At 47.1% G+C, this 22967-nt stretch overlaps 1 protein-coding gene across 2 annotated transcripts in view; it reads right to left on the bottom strand.

Annotated features, from left to right (window-relative positions):
* The window catches only part of LOC144828405 (GTPase IMAP family member 9-like), a 102464-nt gene extending 80464 nt beyond the window's left edge, over positions 1-22000 (bottom strand). Inside the window, exons 1-2 of one of the 2 annotated variants that reach the window (XM_078686531.1) lie at positions 21908-22000; positions 11805-11872 (exon numbers count right to left, since the gene is read on the bottom strand). In XM_078686531.1, coding sequence (XP_078542657.1) covers positions 11805-11838 — 34 coding nt within the window. In that variant the 5' untranslated portion in view covers positions 11839-11872; positions 21908-22000. Of the gene's footprint in view, positions 1-11804; positions 11873-21638; positions 21663-21907 lie in introns of those variants that run through there. The other variant, XM_078686532.1, reaches the window with a different exon arrangement.
* Between the last annotated feature and the right edge of the window lie 967 nt (positions 22001-22967).

The following is a 22967-nucleotide window of genomic DNA, read 5'->3' as shown; positions in this document are numbered from 1 at the left end:
GGAATGAAAGACGTCGCGGAATGGATGAAGATCAGCCGTCTGAAACTGAACTCAGACAAGACGGAAGTCCTCATCCTCGGACCATCTCCTTCTGCCTGGGACGACTCCTGGTGGCCCCCTGCCCTGGGCACCGCACCCAAGCCAACGGACCACGCACGCAACCTGGGCTTCATCCTGGACTCCTCCCTCACGATGACCAAGCAAGTCAACCCCGTCTCGTCATCCTGCTTCAACACCCTGCGCATGCTCTGAAAGATCTTCCGATGGATCCCCACCGAAACCAGGAAGACGGTCACCCAGGCCCTCGTCACCAGCCGTCTGGACTACGGGAACACCCTCTACGCTGGAACCACAGCCAAACTCCAGAAAAGACTCCAGCGCATTCAGAACCCCTCAGCACGTCTCATCCTGGACATCCCTCGCCACAGCCACATCTCTGCCCACCTGAAAGACCTGCACTGGCTCCCCGTCAACAAGAGGATCACGTTCAGACTCCTCACCCACGCACAAAAGGCCCTCCACGACACGGGCCTGAAGTACCTCAACAGCCGCCTCACATTCTACACACCCACCCGCCAGCTCCGATCCGCTAGCCTCGCCCTCGCCTCCGTCCCACGTATCTGCAAATCCACTGTCGGAGGAAGATCCTTCTCCTACCTGGCAGCCAAGACATGGAACTCCCTCCCCACTCACCTACGGCTGACCCTGGACCATCTCTCCTTCAGGAAGAAACTCAAGACATGGCTGTTCGAGCAGTAGCAACCCCCCCCCTCAGCGCTTTGAGGCCCTAACAGGTGAGTAGCGCGCTATACAAATTCTGCTGATTGATTGAACAAATCCCCAAACTGCAGTTAGCTACTCCAGCGCGTTGAGAACCTTACATGTGATTTGCTGTGCTTTATAATTCCCTGATTGATTGATTAATACAGAATTTATCATAGGCCCCAAGTCCTTTGTATTGACTTCAGGATGGTTCACATGAAGAACACATATTTACTGCAGGGTTACCACCAGTCAGGCCCGACCTCTTCCGTCAAAACAAAACAAAAAGATGAGGAGCCAATGGAAGTAAACTATTTACTGCAACCATTCCTACGAGACAGGCCCTAACTACTTTGCGAAAATACAATTAAATCCTAAATGGGTCACACTTTTACTGGATTCAGGGTGTAGACAGTCAATTATCAGTGAAAGTTTGATCTTTTCCCCGACAGATCACCCTGAAATGTCAAGTCACTATTTTATGTGAGAGGCAAAATATGTATCAGTTAGCAACAGTACCAGTGAAAAGTTCAGATGGCAAGGAAACTTGGGTAGAAGTCAGGGTATTACCTAATCTTTCCGAAGAAGTTATATTGGGTTTTGGCAATCCCCATTTCCTTTTAGTTCTAAAAGGAACATTGAACGAAGAAAAATACTGGTTAAACAAGGCTCCTTTTTCTCAAATCATTGGATACAAACCAAACCTCAAAGGTTCAGAAATCAAAGAGAGAGGGTGAAAGAGAGAGGGTGAAAGAGAGAGAGAGAGAGACAGAGAGACAGAGAGAGAGAGAGAGAGAGAGAGAGAGAGAGAGAGAGAGAGAGAGAGAGAGAGAGAGAGAGAGAGAGAGAGAGAGAGAGAGAGAGAGAGAGAGAGAGAGAGAGAGAGAGAGAGAGAGAGAGACTAGAACAAAAATGGAAAGGTATTTTCTTAAAATGTTCTAGTCACCTAGGAACCTTGGGAACTAACTGGATAAAAATCTTAGGGCAGCCTAACTTTACTCTGCAGTATACCTGGCAGAAGGCCAAAGAAGAGGATGAAAGAGGTTCTTGGGTATATCCTCTATTTAAGAAAAATAGATTGTTATATCGGGTAGGGGGGAAAGGTGATTATTCCCAATTGAATGCTCAAAAAAGGCACCCATCAGTCTACATCAGACATTGATTGGAGCCAGGCTGCAGAGCACAAAGCGTCATAAGCACACAGAAATGCCCACTTCTAAAAGCGGCATTTCTGAAATAGTAATAAAAAATCTGCTTTCACAATAAACAGGATTTAACTCCACTAAGCTAAACATGGCAACTCTACCTGTGAGAGGCTTGCTTAGTATATGGTGCTCACTTATGCAAGCATAGCATCCTGCACTAATCCAGGCAACCCTTATGGTGATTTTAATGGTTTTAGACAACCATAGAAAGCTATCCAAGTGGTAGCTGTGGAGAGCAGACTTCACGCTTAGTCCAGAAGGATTGTAAACCAGCTTGTTTTATCATTACTTAATGTTTTGGTATAGGTTAAGTGAAAAAGAATCACAAAGTATAGTTATAAAAATTGGTATTTTATTACAAACACTCACTAACACATTTGTACTATCTCCTACCCAGAGATAGAAACACAATACTCACAATACTTAGGAAATAGAGCACATAAGCAGCACAAATACACAATGGTCTTCAGGGGGAAACCAAACCATATACTAAAATAGTGGAATGTGAACCACGACAAGTCAAGAATGGACCCAGAAGACGTAGAAGAGCCTGGGACCCAAGAAACCCCCCAAGGTGAGTATCTAGGAACCCCACAGAGGCCATGTGCAGAGTGGAAACACAACTGCGTGAATGTTAGTCAATTGGTAAATTGCTGTTGCAATTTTAAAGAGGAAGGACCCTTCCCAGTGGACCCTGAATAAACCAAGTGGAAGATGGACAGTTGGAGAGTCACCCCATGTATGGATATCCCAGGAACCAGGATACCTAGACATGGGATGCCAAATGCATAGAAGTCAAGTGACGTCGGAAACCGCCTTGGACCATAATGGAGGACTTTGGGAAAGATGCCGCTGGAGAAGAAGACAAAGGAGTCCTGTGGAACCCAAAGGTGTTTTCAAGATGAGAGGTACCTGCAATAGAGGGGACAGAGTCTATGCCACTCAGGAGTGACCAGGAGGCACGGAAACCGAATGCCCACCTATGTCGGAGAGGCAGATGAGGTTGACGTTGCTCCTGAAGGTGCAGCTGTGCGGACCAGGAGTCGTTCACGAGCTGTCCCAAGTCAGATGTCAAACGCCAAGGGGTCAGTGTTCGGCAGGGCACCAGCAAGCCTTGGCAGTGGCAAACAAAGTTGTCGACTAAATAGGTGCAGTGTTGGGACAGGCAAGGTTCAAGTGACTCACCACAAGCAGGTAAGTAAGAGAAGGCCCAGAGCTAGCAGGGGATTCCACTGAAGCCCAAGAAGACCATCAGGAGGACCCATGGGCCGAAGGCACAGGAGTCGCAAGAGGACCTCGAGCAGCTCACCAATGAAGAAGGCCCACAGTGCAGAAGTGGTGAGGGTCGAAGATCTTGGCTGCAGGAGTTGCTTGAGGTTGGAGCTTCTTGGAGCCCGAAGATCTCTGGAGGAGAGAGTCAACAAGCCTTGGTAGCTGCAAATCGATGCAGTGCACAGGGGTTCTGTTCCAGCGGTTCTGACAAAGTATACTGGCCTCAAACTCAGTATGAAGATAGTGCAGGCCTCCAGGGAGTTGGAGAACCACCACCTGTGTTGCTGAGCCTTTCGGAGTCGGTGTGAGCCCAGGTTGTGGTGCCTGCAGGTGAAGGGGAGTGACTCCTTCACTCCAAGGGAGTTTCCTTCAGGTTTCTTAGATGTGCACAGGCCTAGTGAAGAATCAGTATGGAGCACGGGCACAGACGTTGCAGAAGACCAGGAGGACAACAAGACCAAGAGAAGAAGGAATCTTTCCCGATGTAGTCTTGGTCCCCAAAGCGAAGTCCAGAGTGTCCAGATGGTTGAAGTTTAAGTGGTATGTGATCTCAGTTTTATCCCACGATGAATCTAGGGACCCACCCACAGGTAAGCCTTTAAGTACCCTTAGGAAAGGGTTGGAGAGATTCAGGGATCCCTCCTAGAGGAGGGGCTGGACAGTGGGGAGGATACTCCCATGTCCTTTGTCCAGTGTTGCGCCAGAGCCGGAGCCAATAGCTTCCTGAACCGGTTTGAACTGGAGTATGCAAGGAGGGCATAAAATGTGCCCTTCAACCAGTCTCAGTGATGCTAACAAATGCCCACAACCTGCCCCAATACACTAAGTCCTGCCCGGGAGGTGGTTACACCTCCCTGTGACAAAATACCTATTATTCTTCCTTCCCCTGCTCGAGCTTGACTCAGCAGCAGGAGGGCAGAAACATTTCTCTGGTCGGCAGCAGCCATGTTGTGCTGTTCGGGTCTAGAAGACTGGTACTGGGAGCACTGAGGGGAGCTTTACAGTGCATGGAATCATACCCCCACACCGTTTACGGTGTGGAGTTATGATTCAAACATGTTTGATACCAAACATGACAGGGTTCATTACAGTCAGTTTAGAGATGATCACGTAATGATGCAAGGCCACTCTATATTTCGTTATGGCTGATGCACTTACAAACCAGCAGAATGGACTCCGAAGGTTGTAGGGGTGCCCTGTTCATGCAGGGGAAACCTCACACTCAGGACCCAGCACCCTGCTTTCAGGATTGTCAAGCCTGCCTTAGGGGTGACTTAAAGGTTTTAAATGCAGTGACCTCAGATACAAGAAAAGTTATATCTTTCGTAAGTGGTGTTAGCACCAGCTTACACAGGCTGCAATGGCACGCCTGTAGGCCCACTTTGAGTGGTCTCTCCTGGGTGGCATAACACATGCTTCAGCCCATGAGATATCCCTGGTATACCTATGCCCTGGGTACCTTAGTACCATCTACTAGGGACTTACAAGGGTACACCTATAGCCAATCTTGAGGGTACCTAGGTACTCACCATGTCCATTTTAGGGACGAAGCACAGAGACTGGGATCTTGATTAGCAGGATCCCAATCAGACTAGTCGGGAAATCATAATGACACCAGCACGGAAAGTGGTGACCATGAAAGCAGATCATACTTTACTAAATTACCACTTCCAGAATTATCACTGAAACAAATATCAGGGAATTCCCCATGCAAATCTATGAGGAGCAGCCTCACAGCAGTGAGAAACCATATAGGCTGTTTGTCACTACCAGGACATGCCACGCAACAAAGGCACATACCCTACCTTTTACCTAAACAGCACCCTGCCCATAGGGCTACCTAGGGCCTACCTTAAGGGTGACCTTTATGGAGTAATTGGGGGGTTTCAGACTTGGCAAGCACTTTTAAATGCCAAATCACTGTGGCAGTAAACTGCACACACAGGCAATGCAGAGGCAGAAGCCTGAGACAGGTTTCAAAGGCTACTTTTGGGGGTGGCGCAAGCAGCGCTGCAGCCCACTAGTAGCATTAAATATACAGGCCTGGATATATAGAATACCACTGTACAGGGACTTACAAGTGAATTAAATATGCCAAACAGTTGTAGACCAATTTTACAGGAGAGAGCACATGCACGTTAGCATTGATCAGCAGTGGTAAAGTGCCCAGAGTTATAAAACCCACAAAAAACAGGTCAGACAAAATACAGAAGGAAGATACATAGTTTGGGGATAACCAACCCAGCAAAAAGGTCCAGGTCCAACACAAGCCCCCGTCCTAAAGCCAGGGAAGACTAATCAATACCTTGATGGGCTTTCCTGCTTGGGGCGATAGAGCAGGAACCTGGCCCGCACCGGCAGGGGTAGGTTTCGATTCAACGCCAATCTGAACCCATGTGGATCCCTCTGTCTATGCTCCCAGGACCAACTAAGCAAACCCATGGGGATTCCTTAGCTCACAGCGGCCAGAACCAGGTTCTAGGCCATCCAGGGGTTTCTGGTCTATGGTACCTCTCAAAGGGAGGGGGGGGGCAGGAGCCCCAGGTGCATAGTATCCTTGCCCCACTCTACCTTCCACCAGTCCAGGGGTTCCACCCTGCCACTGGCCCCACAGCCCAGGGTCTGTACCCTGAGGCTGGCCAGGGGTCAGGGGCGAGGCTCTCCTTCCCCTACCCCACCTTCTGCTGCTCTTCACCCTCCTTCTTGGAGTTGTACCCCGAAAACCTAGAACTGTCAGGGCTCTGGTCACAGCCATTCCACACAATTTTCCCAACACAGAAGAAGATACTTTTATTTGATTTCATAAAATCATAAACGGGTGGAACATACCACCATGGGATATACAATGTAACACAGTAAACAAGATAAAAAAATTGCAGCAAACCAGTTTTTTATAAATAGTGAAGTGATTAGTTCCAAGGTTTAAAATATTGTAAAAAAAAGATACCTCGCCCTTAGATCTTTAAAATTGTGTTGTAAACATGTCTATGCCTCCTGCTTCAGGTAATGTTCTTGTGCCGAAGAGGGGAAAGGGAGAGAATGAAACTGATTAAAAGTTCCAAGGAGGACGCAGCATGACTGCATGATGGAGAGCTGGTCATCTGTCCTTCTTTTCCCACCAGTTCAGTGGTTCCACCCTGCAACGGGTCTCCCAACCCAGAGTCAGCACCCTTGGGTTGAACCAGGGTAAGGGGCAAGTCCTTCATCCCCCTCTTCTAGAGTTCTGCATCCTCCCACCTGGAGTGGGACCCCCAGAAGGCAACACGGTAAGGACCCTGCTAGTCAGGGGTTACTTCCTGAACCTGGCCTCCTGCTGCTAAGCATGTGCCTGGAAAGCCAGGACTTCCTGAGGAGTACATCCAGCCCCTGCCCCCAAGGATAACACATTCCTCATGTGTTGAGTGAAAATCTACCTGGCACCGATCTCCAAACCCCTGCCCATCTGACAGTGTGAGAAGACCCTCCACTGCCAGACACCAGAACTGGTGGCTTGCATGCCACAGCAGCCCCTTCACCCCCAAGTTTTCCTGAGACTAGGGGATCCCCCTGAGTGGAAGGCCTTCCAGTACACACTAGGCCCCCCGTCCTGGTGTTCACTCATGGAACCAACCAGGCTCTGAGACTGGGGTTTGGGCAACCTGGAACTCACCTCCCCCCCCCACTCCTTATCTGAGAAGGGGCTCGAGACCCTCTACTTCTCCCACTAGACTGGGACCTGTCTGGGCTACCACAAACCTTTCCTACCTCCCTCAGTAGGAAAAAGCCTGAGCCACTCCCTTTAGGATCACATCCAAATGCCATTCCATACTCTCTGCACTCACCCAGAGGTCTGCCTCCTGTGCAAGTTCTCTGGGGTCAGAGAACTTACTCCCCAACAGGTGTTGACGTAGACCTGGAAAACAACAGAACTTGTGCTCCCTGACAATTAGATTGAACAGCCCTTCAAAATTGTTTGCTGTGTAACCTTCACCCAACCCCCCAGTGCTTTACAACAATCCCCCACAAACTCTCCCCAAGACTGGAGAGCCAGTTTCCTACACCCCGTGAACATCAACCTATTCCCTTCAGGGGTGACACCCTCCTCCTGGTACCTAGCTATCATTCTCGTGGAATGATAGCTATGCTCATGGGACAACCGTTCATCATAAACTAGTTTCTCTCTGGCGAAGGTCCTTTATGCCTCCGTCATCATCTCCTCAACTAAGGCACTCTCAATCCCAGCCTTTCTCTCGTCCAAGAGAAAACACATGAAAGTGCCTAGCCACCTATATTTATATCCACACTTAAGGAGTGTCGAAGATGCTATCTGTCAGGATCGACAAGGTACTTTTATTTATACCAATTATTTCATGTTTATTTGATGATTTTTCAAAAGAAAATTTTTAAGCAAGAAAAAGACACGTATCTATATCCATATATTTACAAAACAATTCTACAAAGCTATCTACACAAGTGAATTTCAAATTTGACACATGAAAAATGACAAATGAAACTAGACCAAAAATAAATCAAGTGTCTACATCATATACATCCCACATGAAAACAATACATTTGTTAAACAGAACAATATATCAAAAAAGACATGTGCATTGGAAACGGTGATTCTGTACAAGTGGAAATAATGAGTGAAACAACAAAAGGATAAAAGGAGTAAAGTCAATCTATGACTGCTAGTGAGACCAGCAATTGCTGGTATGAAGGAATTTATCAAAATTGCTCCTTTTTAACAAGCCAACGCGTTTCGATACCAGGGCGAAAGTTCCTGGAATCTCATCAGGGCGCTGTCAATGTATCTGTGGGAGATGCAAAGAAAGCGAAAAAGTTTCAATCGCAAAACTCTGGACTCAACGCCTTTCTAGTGAAACTCGAAGTGTGGTATAAATCAGAGCCTACCAGTGTTATCGGGAAGAAATGAATTCAAGGAACATACGGTCTTGCACGGGATTCCTCGCGTGCAGTAGACTTCTTTATTCTTATAAATGCGTCCCGTTGCGAAGCTCCCTGATACTCAACTCCTGAGCCAAAAGCAATTTCTTCTCCTCGAGACCAAGGGTTTTATCCATCTCCCATTGCTCCATTTCAAGCTTTTTGCCATCCAATTCCAACTTGAGCTTCTCAAGCTCTTTCTCCTGTCGCCTATCCTCCAACTCTTCTGGGGACAGACCTTGGGAGGAACCACTGCTCCTGGCACTAGACCCAGCAAGGAAAGCCCCCCTACCTGGGGTTCTCAACCTCAACTGGCGGCCCTGCCCAGTCATTTTCTTCCTTATGCTCAAACTCTTCAGGGTCTCCCTCACAGCCACTAACCTCTCGGTGTGTGGACTGGGAACCCTCACCCTCAGAGTCCTCATAGACCTCAGGGTATAGTCTAGGCCCACCTGATGGGTTCGCTGTTGGCTCTATTTCATAGAAATCCTCTAAAAACGGGAGCAGGGTACTGGAAAGGTCAAGATGTGTGGGCATCGCCTACCTTGCCCTTAACCTCCACTGTCTTCAGAAGCACTCTAACTCCTCAACTGTGTAATATGCCAGCTTTTCAAGCTTATTGGTTGACTTCATTTTGGCAATGTACAAACACATAAGTGCAACACAAGATTCCTAAGCGTAAAAGCTAAAGCAGGAGAACACAATACAAGAAAATGACCTATGAGAGAAAATCTAGAGAAAAACAAAACTCGTGATGGTCTAAGTACAGAGTTTGTAGTGCAACAATGAATAACTGTGGTACTGCGCAAACGCAAGTCCTATCCTCACAGCTGATCACCAATGTTAGAAATGGAGTTCCTGGTTGGCCAGGGTATGCACCTAAGCCAGTCAAAACCCACCACTCTAGTCCGGTTAAGGGAGTTACACACCCAAGATAACCCCTGCTCTGCCAAGCTACCAAAGGGGTGGGCAGGGGTTATCTTGGGTGTGTTAACTCCCTTACCTTGTTTAGAGTGGTAGGTTCTGCCGGGCGTAGGTGTATACCCTAGCCAACCAGGAACCCCATTTCTAACCCTGCTTTTAACTCTTTTTTGTACCTGGTTGTCGTTACCATCATCATTATCGTTCCGTATGACTTATAGCTCAGTGTTGGATTGTGGTGCAGTACAACTTTCACTGCTTTACCAGTAGGTTTCTGGCAAACAATGAGCAAACTTCTTTGGGAGGATTTCATATTCTTCAAAAGCTTTCCACTGACTTGATTGGTGCTTTGACTTCACATACGCCAACCGTCAATCTTCACTTCGACTGAGGCACGCACAAGTAGTTTGCTGGACCATGGCAAACTCTCTGGGAGAGCATTGTTGATTTTTCTGGTTATATATACCACATCTCGTCAACAGTTGTAGCAACCTCCCCAGCATTTATAAATGATTACGACACAAATCGAGCTTGGCATTACAAGTCTTTCTTCCTCAGCGTGTAACCATGAACTAAACATTCGAAATCACAAATTCTATAAACCACATCCGAATACTTACGTTACAGTTCTAAGGAGTCTGTCAGGAACCAAAAGGGTCCCAACAGCTCTATCTCACAAGACACTACAGGCAGTATCGTAAAAGGGGACAATGAGGGAAGTATGGACAAATGGAACACTGGAGGCAAGCATGGTGTAAGGGAACACTAGAGGTAAGCATGGTGAAAGGGAACAATGGAGGAAAGCATGGTGAAAGGGAACACTGGAGGAAAGCATGGTGAAAGGGAACACTGGAGGAAAGCATGGTGAAAGGGAACACTGGAGGAAAGCATAGTGAAAGGGAACACTGGAGGAAAGCATGGTGAAAGGGAACACTGGATGCAAGCATGGTGAAAGGGAACATTGAGGGCACCATGGAGAAATGGACACTGGAGGACAGTATGGAGAAAGGGAAACTGGAGGGCAGCATGGTGAAAGGGAACACTGGAGGACAGTATGGTTAAAGGAAACACTGGAGGACAGTATGGTGAAAGGGAACACTGGAGGGTAGCATGGAGAAAGGGAACACTGGAGGTAAGCATGGTGAAAGGGAACACTGGAGGAAAGCATGGTGAAAGGGAACACTGGAGGAAAGCATGGTAAAAGGGAACACTGAAGGAAAGCATGGTGAAGGGGAACACTGGAGGGCAGCATGGTGAAAGGGAACACTGGATGGCAGCATAGTGAAATGGAACACTGGAGGACAGTATGGTGAAAGGGAACACTGGAAGACAGTATGGTGAAAGGGAACACTGGAAGACAGTATGGTGAAAGGGAACACTGGAGGTCAGTATGGTGAAATGGAACACTGGAGGACAGTATGGTGAAAGGGAACACTGGAAGACAGTGTGGTGAAAGGGAACAATGGAGGGCAGCATGGAGAAAGGGAACACTGGAGGACAGTATGGTGAAAGGGAACACTGGAGGGCAGCGTGGTGACAGGGAACACTGGAGGACAGTATGGTGAAAGGGAACACTGGAGGGCAGCGTGGTGAAAGGGAACACTGGAGGTAAGCATGGTGAAAGGGAACACTGGAGGGCAGCTTGGAGAAAGGGAAACTGGAGGGTGGCATGGAGAAAGAGAACACTGGATGGCAGTATGGTCAAAGGGAACACTGGAGGGCAGCATGGAGAAAGGGAACACTGGAGGGCAGCATGGTGGAAAGGAACACTGGAGGGCAGCATGGTGGAAAGGAACACTGGAGGGCAGCATGGTGAAAGGGAACACTGGAAGGCAGCATGGAGAAAGGGAACACTGGAGAGCAGCATGGTGAAAGGGAAACTGGAGGGCAGTATACGGAAAGGCAGCATTGGAGAGCAGTATGATGAAAGGCAGCATTGGAGAGCAGTATGATGAAAGGCAGCATTGGTGAGCAGTATGATGAAAGGCAGCATTGGAGAGCAGTATGATGAAAGGCAGCATTGGAGAGCAGTATGATGAAAGGCAGCATTGGAGAGCAGTATGATGAAAGGCAGCATTGGAGAGCAGTATGATGAAAGGCAGCATTGGAGAGCAGTATGATGAAAGGCAGCATTGGAGAGCAGTATGGTGAAAGGGAACACTGAGGGCAGTATGGGGAAAGGGAACATTGAGGAAACAATATGTTCCCACCCTCTGATACACTGATAGAGGTAGACAGGAGAACCCAAGTGTCGAGTAAGGATGATTTTAGATAAAACATTAAATTAGTTGCGTTTACTTTACACTCCCAATTGCTGTTGAAGTATAGCATTTTTAGGAAGAATGATTAAAATGTGCTGTCTGTCCTCTCCCTGAGACAATATGTATACAGAAAGATGTCTTAATACAGACTCCATTTTGTTTTCTGCTTTGAGTTGCATGAAACAGATCCCGGCGTCATGCTCACACCCATGTGCCCTGGGGCATCTGCGCAAACCCATGGAAGAGGTCTTCTCTGGAGCACAGTATGGTTTGTCATGTGCTTATCCGGGGCCACCCTGTTATAACATCAATAAAGTTGTTTCCACCATGTGGACCTAAAGTATTGGTACACCAAAGTAATACATACTGGAGTCCTACTGTATAACATGTATGCTTTACACTATGGCTTTGCGGTTGTCTTCCTTCCATACCTACAGTGTTGCTCTGTTTTACTTACCAGCATTCGCCGGTACATCACGTGTTCCCCGCATGTTAGTTTTGGACACGGCAGCCACCGTAGGATGTCTGTTGTGAGAAAGTAAAAAGACAGACTCATTCAGTGATGTATAAAGCTTCTGACTGTCATTAATGCCCAAATATAGGCAATTACTGCTCTTTAAACAACTGTTTTATCTCCTTGACTGAAAATTGTGCATTCACAGTGATCATATGAAATCCTGCCTGATTTAAAAAATATATAACTCTAGACGCAAAGTACATGAGAACTCCTCAAACACTCCCTGCACCTCAGTCTAAGACCTACCCGAAGCTCAGCCGCACCAAACCAGAATATCTGCTGTTTGCCAAGAAGAAGAAGAAGCAAGGAGTCCAGACCTGGATCAAAGTAATGAACCTGGACAGACTCCAACCCCAAATTCATATAATGCCAAGTCTCTTGAATTGAAACCTAGACATTAACCTCACCCCCAATGAGCAAATCAAATCAACTGGAAAAAACAAGACGGACAGATAACACCTCTCTCTGCTAAAGAAAGTGAAAACGTTCTTCTCATTAATCATCTCCCGAACTACCATCCTTGCATCTGGATGATGGCAATACCATGCTCCTCAGCCTCCCAGACCCCACACTCCCATCAAGGGCATCCTACATGTCTCAGCAGACCTCCTCAAGGGGCTGACCAAATGAGATGCAGCATCTCCATCCTGATGGAACATCAGTAGCTTCCCTTGCCGGCCCGGACAATCTTGAAAACCAGCTGAATCTACTGCAGTCATCACAAGGGCCACCTCCGCCTCTCTGGCTGAGAAGCTCTGGTGGCCCTGGGCACACCCACTGCCAGGACATCCATAGGTCTGGAGACAAAGAAGTATTTTCATGATCTTGAACAACATCCCTGTATCTACCAGGACTGCCTCAACCCTACTGCTTCAGTTAAGGAAATAGCAGAACCACTTCCTTGAAGAACACTACATCATGACACGATAACAGCTCACAAACCAGCGCACTCACTAACCTTTGAACCTGTACTCCACTCTGCTGCCTTTTATGGGCATCGATTCACTAAAAAGCCTGGGGAGCAGAAGGGACATCACATACCTTTTCACCTTAAGAACATCATAGGAAGTGACATCATATGAACCCTGACCCTTATTTATTCCAGGAAGGCATCTCACATAACCCTAACAGCACAATTGAGGATTTGCATTGGATAGTGTCCAAAAGTAACACAAATTTGCACTTTGCTGTGCTTTGCTTTATTTTGTTTCAAGGGGGAAGTTCCACGGGTGGTGCATGGGCGCTCCCATGTAACCACCCACGGGTTTTGACACAAATCACGATCTACAAACATTGGTAGGACATTAATTTGTCCCAAACTCTTACGCCTTTTCGAGGCAGGTTGTTGGAATGGATGAACAAGATGTCAATGAATGTCATGATGTGTGCAGGCCCGACAACTGCAATTTCTGCATATGCAATGTGAACGGATGCCACAGCTTGTACCCGCATATTGCCCGGCAGTGTAATGTCAATGTATACCGTAACTTGTGCCCCCAAAGCAGCACAGACATCAGCAACACTGAGGCCACTGTATTCCGTGACCCACGCTTGTAAGTTAATATTGTTATTGCGAATAAGAACAATGTCAGCATACGTTCAGAGCAAGCATAATCACATTAATGTGGAAAAGTAAACAAAGTCCCTAAGGCCCAATGTTTTGGGTTTTGCCAAGAATACAAGGGCACACAATTTAAATCATGAGATTAAACAAAACAAATTTGTTTCAGCAGGTTTTTAAGTATGCATATATGTGATAATAGGTCGACGCAGCGTTTCGGTGATTTAGAAAAATAGTTCACCTTCTTCAGGACTGTGAACTATTTTTCTAAATCACAGAAACGCTGCGTCGACCTTTGTTTTCTACACAACTGAGAACCTCTTGGATAACAATTTGTAATTGTGTTATTTGTATGTTTTTAATGTAATAGTAAGAATTTTTTATTGTGATTGTTTTTTATTGTGATTGCTTTTTAATCTTGATACTTTGTATTGTTTTTATGACAAAATGATGTAATAAAATGTATTTCTAGAAATGTTTCCCTTTTTACAAATTATTTTCGTTATAGCTAAATCTGTTTGAATTATTATTGGTTGTTGACCCTATTATCACATATATGCATACTTAAAAACCTGCTGAAACAAATTCGTTTTGTTTAATCTCACGATTTAAATTATGTGCCCTTGTATTCTTGGCAAAACCCAAAACATTGGGACCTTAGGGACTTTGTTTACTTTTCCACTTTCATGTACCCCGTCCCTATTTCCACAGAAAGTACGGTTCCTCCCTTTCTTGTTTATACAATAATCACATTAATGCCAGTATAAATATTAGCAGTGTACCAAATGGAAATCTTATGCGTGATGATAATACGGTCAATAAAAGCGATACCAATGGCTGGCATATATTTTTTTGACGTTCCAATGAAGTCACATCATTGCTGTTGGATTCACCTACGGTGACCTCTCCATCAACCTTGAGTCAGGAATAAGTGGCCAGGCAGTTCCTGCCACCCAGGCCCACGCATATTGAGTAAGGGGTCACAGCTTGGGTCCCCCATAATCCAAAGACAAATGCACCCAGGAAAACCCTGATCAATTCCACAGCTAGATGGTTGCACCACAAACAAGTCCGAGATACTTGGCCCCAAATAAAACACATTTGGCCAAAGGCTTCCGTTCCCCAGAAATAGCACTAAGTTAGATACCACATGTAGATAAGCCCACTCAACCAATCAGTACTCAACAGGCACACCACACATAGTGATCCCACGCTCCGCACACCAGACATCTGGATACATACACACTGGCCCACACTAGCTCTCACTGAGGTTGAGAGCCATCAGTGTCCTTATCAAATGTCTGCATTTGTTGATTTACAACCAAAATGCTTTTTTAGAATAATTTTATTGTACCTCATGAACTGCATAAATTGAGGTCCGCAACCTTTGTACATTGAGAGATTCTGATCAGACTTGCTTTGTACAGTCTCTCCCAGCCTCAGCGTTTAATTAAACCACCTTGTTCCCGTTTTGCTAAATGCCTCGCCTTTTCAATTATTAAAGGTAAAATCATATTAGCGCAACAAGGTGAATTTTTTTTATTTCTTCTTGATTTTCTAACTTTACATGTATGCTGCATTGTACAGCACACATACAGAATGAGAAAAGTATTAAAGCTTAAAGCTTTTGTACTGTAAAGGACTCATTCCAGTACAAAACCTATGCTTCAGAGTTGCACACACCTTTGCACTGTGGCCGAAGGGTGTGTCTGATGAGGCCAGGTTGCCAAAAGTGCCTTAGCGCACAGGGAAAGAAAACAAAAATTACATTTCTTTTCTCTCACTTTGATGCAACACAGCACAGTAACCACAGCGGCCACCAAAGGTTCTAGTAATGAAGGGGAGCTGCCCCTGTGTTTTTGCCACAGATTTTGCCACATCTGAAGCCAAGGGTCGCAAAGGCAATACCAGGGATTGCAAGAGGCAAACCAGGAGTCACAGCTGAGACCCTTGGCGACCCTTAAATGATGTCCCTGCTGACCAAGCCTTGTTACGGCCTCTTCGCAATCCTTGCATGAGATTTGCTACTGTGCATTTCTCTTCACTTGTAGCAGAGAAATGCACAGTAGTAAAATCATTTACACCTGTGTGAAATACTTTTCCGAATGCCTGGATGGCGTAAATGCAGTCATTTTCTGCGATAAACTCGCATTGATAGCTAAATATACCTTTGTCAGTTTGCATTTAATTCACTGGAGCAACAGAACTTTTTTGTCATTTGACTCCATGGGAAGACACTTAATGTAGGGAAGACTGAGATCATGCTCTTCGGAGAGGCCCCTTTGTTGTGGTCACCAGATTGGTGGCCAGGGGATCTTGGTATCCCCCCTGCGCCTGAAATCTGAAATTAATTTATATCGCGCAACTAAAACCCTGAGGTATCAAGGCGCCTAACAAAACAGATCAAAAAATGGCAGATCAAGCTACAGGTATGCGCGCGCAAAAAGACGGGTCTTCAAGGCCTTTCTAAATAACTGCAGGGTAGGAAGAGACCTCAGTTCCCCCGGGAGGGGATTCCACCACTTAGGTGCCAAGGCGGTAAAGGCTTTACCACCCCATCTCGCTTTTCGAATGCGCGGAACTGATAGAAAGGCCTTACTTGAGGAGCGTAAAGTCCTGCAAGGACTATAGCGCGACAGGATAGATCCAATTCCTAAAAGGCTGTTTTTAGCTAGGGCCTTGTAGATAAGGCACAACACTTTAAACACGATACGATCTTCCATAGGGAGCCAATGAAGTCGTTTTCTGGCCAGGGTGGCCAAGGTACCTCGAGGTAAATCCAGAGCAAACCTTGCCGCTGCGTTCTGCACCACCTGCAAGCGCTGCAGCAGACTTTTATTCAGTCCCGCATACAGCGCATTGCAGTAGTCCAGACGAGAGCCCACTAGAGCGACTGCCAGTTGTTACCTAGCCTGCTGCGAGAGATAGTGCCTGATCTTCCTCAGTATGCGGAGGATGCCCCAACAGGTAGAGATGGTCCTATTAACCTGCTGGCACATACAGAGGATAGGATCAATCACTACCCCAAGATTTTTAGGAGATGCAGCAGGGACAGGACATGCTCCCAGTGAGTCTGGCCACCAATCGGCTGACCATACCTCCTCCTTATCCCCGAACACCATCACCTCCGTCTTCTCCCCATTCAGCTTTAGCGAATTGTGAATCACCCACTGTCCGACAGCCTCCATACAAGATCTAAAATTGGAGGCTGTCGGAGAAGCTGGCTCGGAGAGAGAGACGAGGATCTGGGTGTCATCCGCATAAGAGACTACCTCCATCCCAAAAGATCTAATTAGTCTGGCAAGGGGGGTCACATAGATTTTAAAAAGGGTCGGACTTAGCGCCGACCCTTGAGGGACCCCACATTGCACAGACAGGGATGGAGATAGAAAGGAACCCAGCTTCACTCTTTGCCTAAGGTAGCTGTAAAAAATCTGGGTGTTCGCCTTGATCAGGCATTGACCATGAAGGATCATGTAACCTACACAGTCGATTCCTGCTTCCATGTGCTTTGTCTGTTGAGACGAGTCTTCCATCTTCTTCCTGACTCCAGATGGAAAACTCTCATCGAGTTATTGGTATTAAGCAGACTGAATTACTGCAAAGCCCTGCTGGTCTCAGCAAATGAGTCTTCGCTGGACTGTTTGCAGGTAGTGCAGAACACCGCGGCTCATTTGGTCCTAAACGTCCTTACAGAACTGACTCCCTTCTGCTTCTCCAACAGCTTCACTGGCTTCCGGTGCGCTAATGCATTAAGTTTTAAATTAGTTGCACCGTCCATAAAGCTGTGCATGGGAGAGGCCTTGCCTACCTCGCTGCGAAATGTAAGCATTATACCCCCACCAGGGAGCTTCGCTCTGGAACCAAATCCCTTATTGTAGTTCCTCGGATAAAGAAGTTGAGGATGGATGGGAGAGCTTTCTTGTACCTCGCTCCCCTGTATTGGAATCAGCTCCCTACCCGGCTGAGGCAATGTCCTGGCCACCTTCAATTCAGAAGGCTTCTTAAAACTATTCTGTTTTAGACTCGCATTGGGCCAGCTTCCTCTGTACGTCCGCAGCGCAGAGATACCCCTTTGGGGGTGATACAGGCGCTATACAAAACTCATAAATAAATAAGACACCACCTAGAAGGTCTCTTTCTGTGAGGTCATTCATTTCAAAGGTAATTCAGATCTCTTCATCTGATATCGAAGTAAGAGGAATGTCTTCAATAAAGCTACATATTGTTTTGGGCAAGGCTACCTAGTGTGATTTTGGTCATAAAGGTACATTTTGGTCATATAAGCGCTAGCATACGTCCTAGATCAGCACTCGAGCTGCTATGCCATATAAGGCCCAAAGCATCATTAAGGAGGGCCATCTGCAAGCAGCACTATGCAGAACGTTATTAGGTCCCACAGACCCTGCAGCCATTACTTAGCAAGCTATGTCTTTGTGCTTAGCAGTGGTTCCCAAACTGTGCGCCATGCCTCCCTTAATGCATTTAATGTTGAAGGGGTTGTTGGCTTCAGTTAAACTAATTAGACTTAAATGCATGATGTCGATGATTTGCAAGTGAGATGCCTAAAGCTGTAAACTTAGTGCATAATTGATGGCATGTCGAGGGAGATATTTCACTGGATCCCCACGTTCCAACACTCCCAAAGTAAGTGGAAGATGCCTGATTTATTTTGTTAGACTCGTTAATATTTTCTTTTTTTCCAAATGCATTTTACATCAAAGCAAGTTATAAGGAAAGTACAGTTTTCCCATCAATTAAACACACGTATTATTATTTTTTTATTTTTATTTTTTAAAACCTTTATTGTGCATAAATTGCTCACAAATACGGGCCTACAACCCATCGGGCCGGCCACCACAATTATAGAAGCACAATGGTCAGGACAGAAGCTCCAGCAGGATACCACAGTAATCCAAACGGGAATCAAAGGCGAAAAGCCACTGAGCAACCACCACGAGCAGGATGAGAGAAGGTTGATTTTATAATAGAAGAAGGGGTATAGCAGAATTATGGCAATCATTAAGGTCCAGAGGGCCGTGGCGGGCCGCGAGCAAGCAGTAATACAGAATACAGGAAAATAAAAAATAAAAAAACAGTTACATTTTAACAAAGGCAGAACGTGAGTCCCACATTAATAAGCAATTGCAACCGCTGCCCAGCGCCCACCCACCACTACGAGAACACACAATGATACAGAGAACGGAAAATAGGCTTACAAAACAAAGAGCCCTCTGCTACAACAACCCAGGGGAGGGAAGAAAAAAAAGGGGGGGAATGGAAAAAGGAAAAGGACATAGGGAAAAAGGGGAGAAGAAAGAACGCGGCATCACGCATGCGCCCCATGGCTAACAAAGCACTCAAAAATAGACCGGCACAGGGAACCAGTGGTAACAGGAGTAATAGATGCGTAGTAAACCGTGACGGCAGGGAGACCAGAAGGCCCATGCTAACAAAAAACACCCCAGGGGGCCCACATGCAGACATCGCGTCCCGAAAAAAGGGATACATAAGAGCCATAGAACCAAAAAAGGAAAAGAGGGGAAAAAACAAAATGACAGACCCCCCCCCACCCCGCACACCCCACCCTGCACCCCTGCAGAAGGCTATGGCCTACCCCCCAGCAGCGTGCCTGTCGCCCTAACTAGAAACCCGAAATATAGAAGAGTTAAAAGTAAAGAAAGAACCACAAAGCAAAAAGAAGAAGGGGAAATAGGGAGACAACGACGGGAGAGGAGCCACATAATCAAAACCATCAGCTCCCACCCCCCGTCCGAACACACTCAGTGCCCACGGGAAGATAATAATTACGAGGATAAACTTCCAGGAACATGAAGGAGAATCGAACCTAATTATACAGTCACAAACGGATCATCCGACCATACCGCAAAATAATAGTCCACCGAGGCAAGTTCATCTCAACCCTGTCCTTGTCTATCCAAAGCCGTAGGCATCCAACGCACCAGGAACCAGATCATGAGGAACCAGAGGCGAATAGCAGGGAGTCCAATCGTCAATCCACACAAGTCATATCGATTTCGACCCAGATGAACAGGAAAAGACGGTAACCACCGCAGGTAATGCAGGCACAGTTCCGCCGACAATAGGAGGAAAGCCGTTTCGGCGGAGCAACCACAGGATCTTCGTTCGGCCATTCGAGGCAAAAAAGGAATGGGAGATCCAACTAGATCGGTCCGGACGGGACCCGGCCGGCGGACCCCCAGCACAGGAGAAATCACATGATGATTGAGAGCAGCGGGTATCCGTACACCCAAACAAGCGGCAGCCGCCGGGTCCACGACCTCCAGGAAAGTCCCAGCAGCACACAGCAGCGATGAAGCCGCACACATCGGAGGGGGCCCAGCAGGCCCGGCAAAATGATCATCATCCGGTCCAGCGATAGGTGCGGTCACGGAAGCACTCCAGGAGCGCAAGGCGGCGAGAATGTCGCCAAGCGTAGGCTCACCTTTACGGTATTCAGCAAACGAGCCATGCGGCCGACCAGCGTCGCCAGTCTCGGCCAGGCTGAGAGACAGATCCTCGTCTCTCTCTCCGAGCCAGCTTCTCCGACAGCCGCCATCTTGAAAGCCCGGCGGGGCCGCGGCAAGCTCCGACCCCCGTCCGGCCACAAGCGGGGTCACACAGGATACAGCCGACCACAAGCAGAGGCACCCCCAGGGCAGGAAGGCGGGCCACCAGGATAAGGAGGGTCGCCGGCTCCCCCACGCCACCGGCTCCGTTCTCCGAGTCCGGGCGGAGGGACTCAAGATGGCCGGACAGGAGAACAAAGGGGAGACGAGCCACATACACGGTCAACCCCCGTCCATGGAAGGCAGTGCCTCAACACCAGCAGCAGGATCGCCGGTCCAGGCCCGGAGAGCCGTCACCGGTCTAATTGCACATCGGCCTCTCCGACCGAGCCCACACCTCCACCAAGGGCCGGCTACAGCGCTCCGCCCCACCCGCCGCCGAGGAGTTTCAGGCCCGCCCGCTCCGGAGGCCCCGAAGCAAACAAGGGCGCAGCTCAGGATCCGCGGCACCTAGGAACAGACGAAATGTCTTAGTTCCGTAGTCTACCAAAGAATACTTCCCGGGGCAGGATAAGACACAGGATAGACGTTCCAGGCAGGAAAGCGAACGGAACCGAGCTAAAACGCGGCCATCGCGGACGCGAGCTTGGCTCCTCCCCCCAACACATATTCTTAAGTATTGACATTTGTAATTGAATTATAGGTATTTCCAGGACACATTTCTTTCAGTACACACACATTTCCAGACAGGCCTGCTCTCTCCTTGAGCACAGGTAAATAAAACACCATATATGGCATAATGCCAACATTTGGAAGCAAGAAAGAGGGACGTTTAAAAAATAAAAACACACAAAACAAATCAGAGGAATTTATTTTCTTGCATTGATTTGGAGGCAATTTTAGGGAGGAGACAGCAAAAAAAAGATGTATGTGGTTTAAAAAATAGTGAGTCGCCCTGCAGAGATGGGTGTGATGGTATGTATGACATGGGTATGACTTGGGTATGACATGGGTAGAGATGGAAGTGCATGCAAATATTCTTTAAGCGCAGAAACACTTTGGCAGCAGGTCGGAAAAGTTTGGGAACCACTAGCTTAAGTGAATACAATTAATACCCATTAATCACCACTATTTTACCTCGAAGATGGGGTTCGGCGGGGCGCTTCAGCAGCTAGAAGCCTTTGAGCTTGTACAGTGCGCTATAGAAGTTCAAGGTCCGACATAATAGAATAAATCAATAAAAACAGCACTTCTTGGACAGAAAGGCGCCCTGGTGTCCATGCGCTACATCTTGCAATAAGTGTGTGTTCACAAGTTACAATAAGTGACTACAGCGGCGTGGATCCTTGTTTATTCTGGCATAGCCACAGCCACTCTTTACTCCTCTCCACACCGCCCATCCACTCATTCATCCAATCCTTACAATCTCTAGCGCTGCAACATAATTCTTACTTTACTTTATCGTTGTGTCTGTCTGTCTAACTAGGCAATATACTTATAACTGTGAAATCGTAGTGTTTGTTAGCTGCTGTAGCGCCTAGAAACGCGTAAACATGCATAGTGCGCTACTAAAGTTCATACCATGAAGTAAAAGGGCGAATTTAAAAGCAAAAACAAACAAATTCCCTGAGCGCACAGAAGCCCCGCCCCACTCCCCGAGCATAAACACTACAGATACAGGACCTGTGTGCTCGGGCGTATGATGGGCGGCTTAGAGCGGGGCTCTGAGGACGCAGGCAGTCTCTCTTACTCTCCTCCTCCTACCTATTCCATCCAGACCTCTCACTCGAAGCCTCTGCAGCATTTTAATTCCTTTACTAGATCTCGGCGCCTGCCTGTCTATCGTTAGCTGCTGCAGCGCCCAGGAGCACTAGAGCTGGCACAGGGCGCTATACAGGGTCACGAGTCACGACAGAACGTTAACGGACGCTGCTCGCTTGACAGGGACTCACCTGTCCCCTGCTGTAAAGCGCCCCGAGGCTTCTTCCTGCTGCCAGGGCCTGTCTGTCAGCTCCTCCCCCTCAGCCACACTCAGGGCGCCCCATCTACCGCCTCACGAGCCCACGTGTCCAGACCGAAAGTGAAAGTAAGTTTCCGTTCCTATAACACAGCCATTTCCGAGAAGTCACTAATCCCGAGGCGGCAGGCCGGGTGGGGTGGGCCTCAATGTTCACAGCAGTCCTGCCCTAGCAGGAGACTTCATCAGCAGCACGTCCCGGGAGGAGACATTTATAGGACTGGCAGCGACAGCTTCAGCGACCGAGGAGGACCTTATGTTATGGATTCTTCAGACATCATTGGCAAAGCCAACAGGTGTGGCCTTGGCAAGCTAAAGCAATAGGTCATTTATTTTTATTTTTTTACTTAATTATGCCACAAAACTAAAATTAAAGGAAAAAAATGTGCCGCCTGAAAGTGTCATCTTACAGATTGTAGGGGCCCTGTGCAAGACATATTTAGAGGGTTGGGATGTTTGGAAAAATGTTGAATATTATTATACTTTTTTTTAGCTAATTTAGGCCCGCATGACGCCAAACAAAAACTAGTTATATTTTGAAGTTTATGTTGGTGGGTCACAGAAACATTATGGGCTAGATGTAGGTAATAGCAAATTACCGAATGGTAAATACCGAATTTTACCAATTCGGTATTTACTAATCGGTAATTGCTATGTAGGGGAAAAAAATCAGTAAAGATACAGAATCGGTAAGATTAGGTAATTACCGATTCGGTAATTACCAATCAGTATTTGCCATTGATTCCTATGGGCCTTGAAGCCCATAGGAATCAATAGCAAATACAGATTCGGTAATTACTGAATCGGTAAAAATATCGAATTTTCAAGGGGGACAGGGTGTCCCTTCGACACCCTGTTGCACCCCTGTTTCTGGCTTGTGTGCCATGTCACACACATACATGCCCTTAGGGCATGTTTGTGTGCCACATGGCACAGGTGTACATGCACAGATGTGCATGTACACAGAAATTCGTAATTTACCACCCAATAGTTTT

Source organism: Lissotriton helveticus, chromosome 4_1 (assembly GCF_964261635.1).
Source record: "Lissotriton helveticus chromosome 4_1, aLisHel1.1, whole genome shotgun sequence".
NCBI classification, from domain to species: Eukaryota; Metazoa; Chordata; class Amphibia; order Caudata; family Salamandridae; genus Lissotriton; species Lissotriton helveticus.
This window is presented reverse-complemented; position numbering and strand designations above follow the sequence as displayed.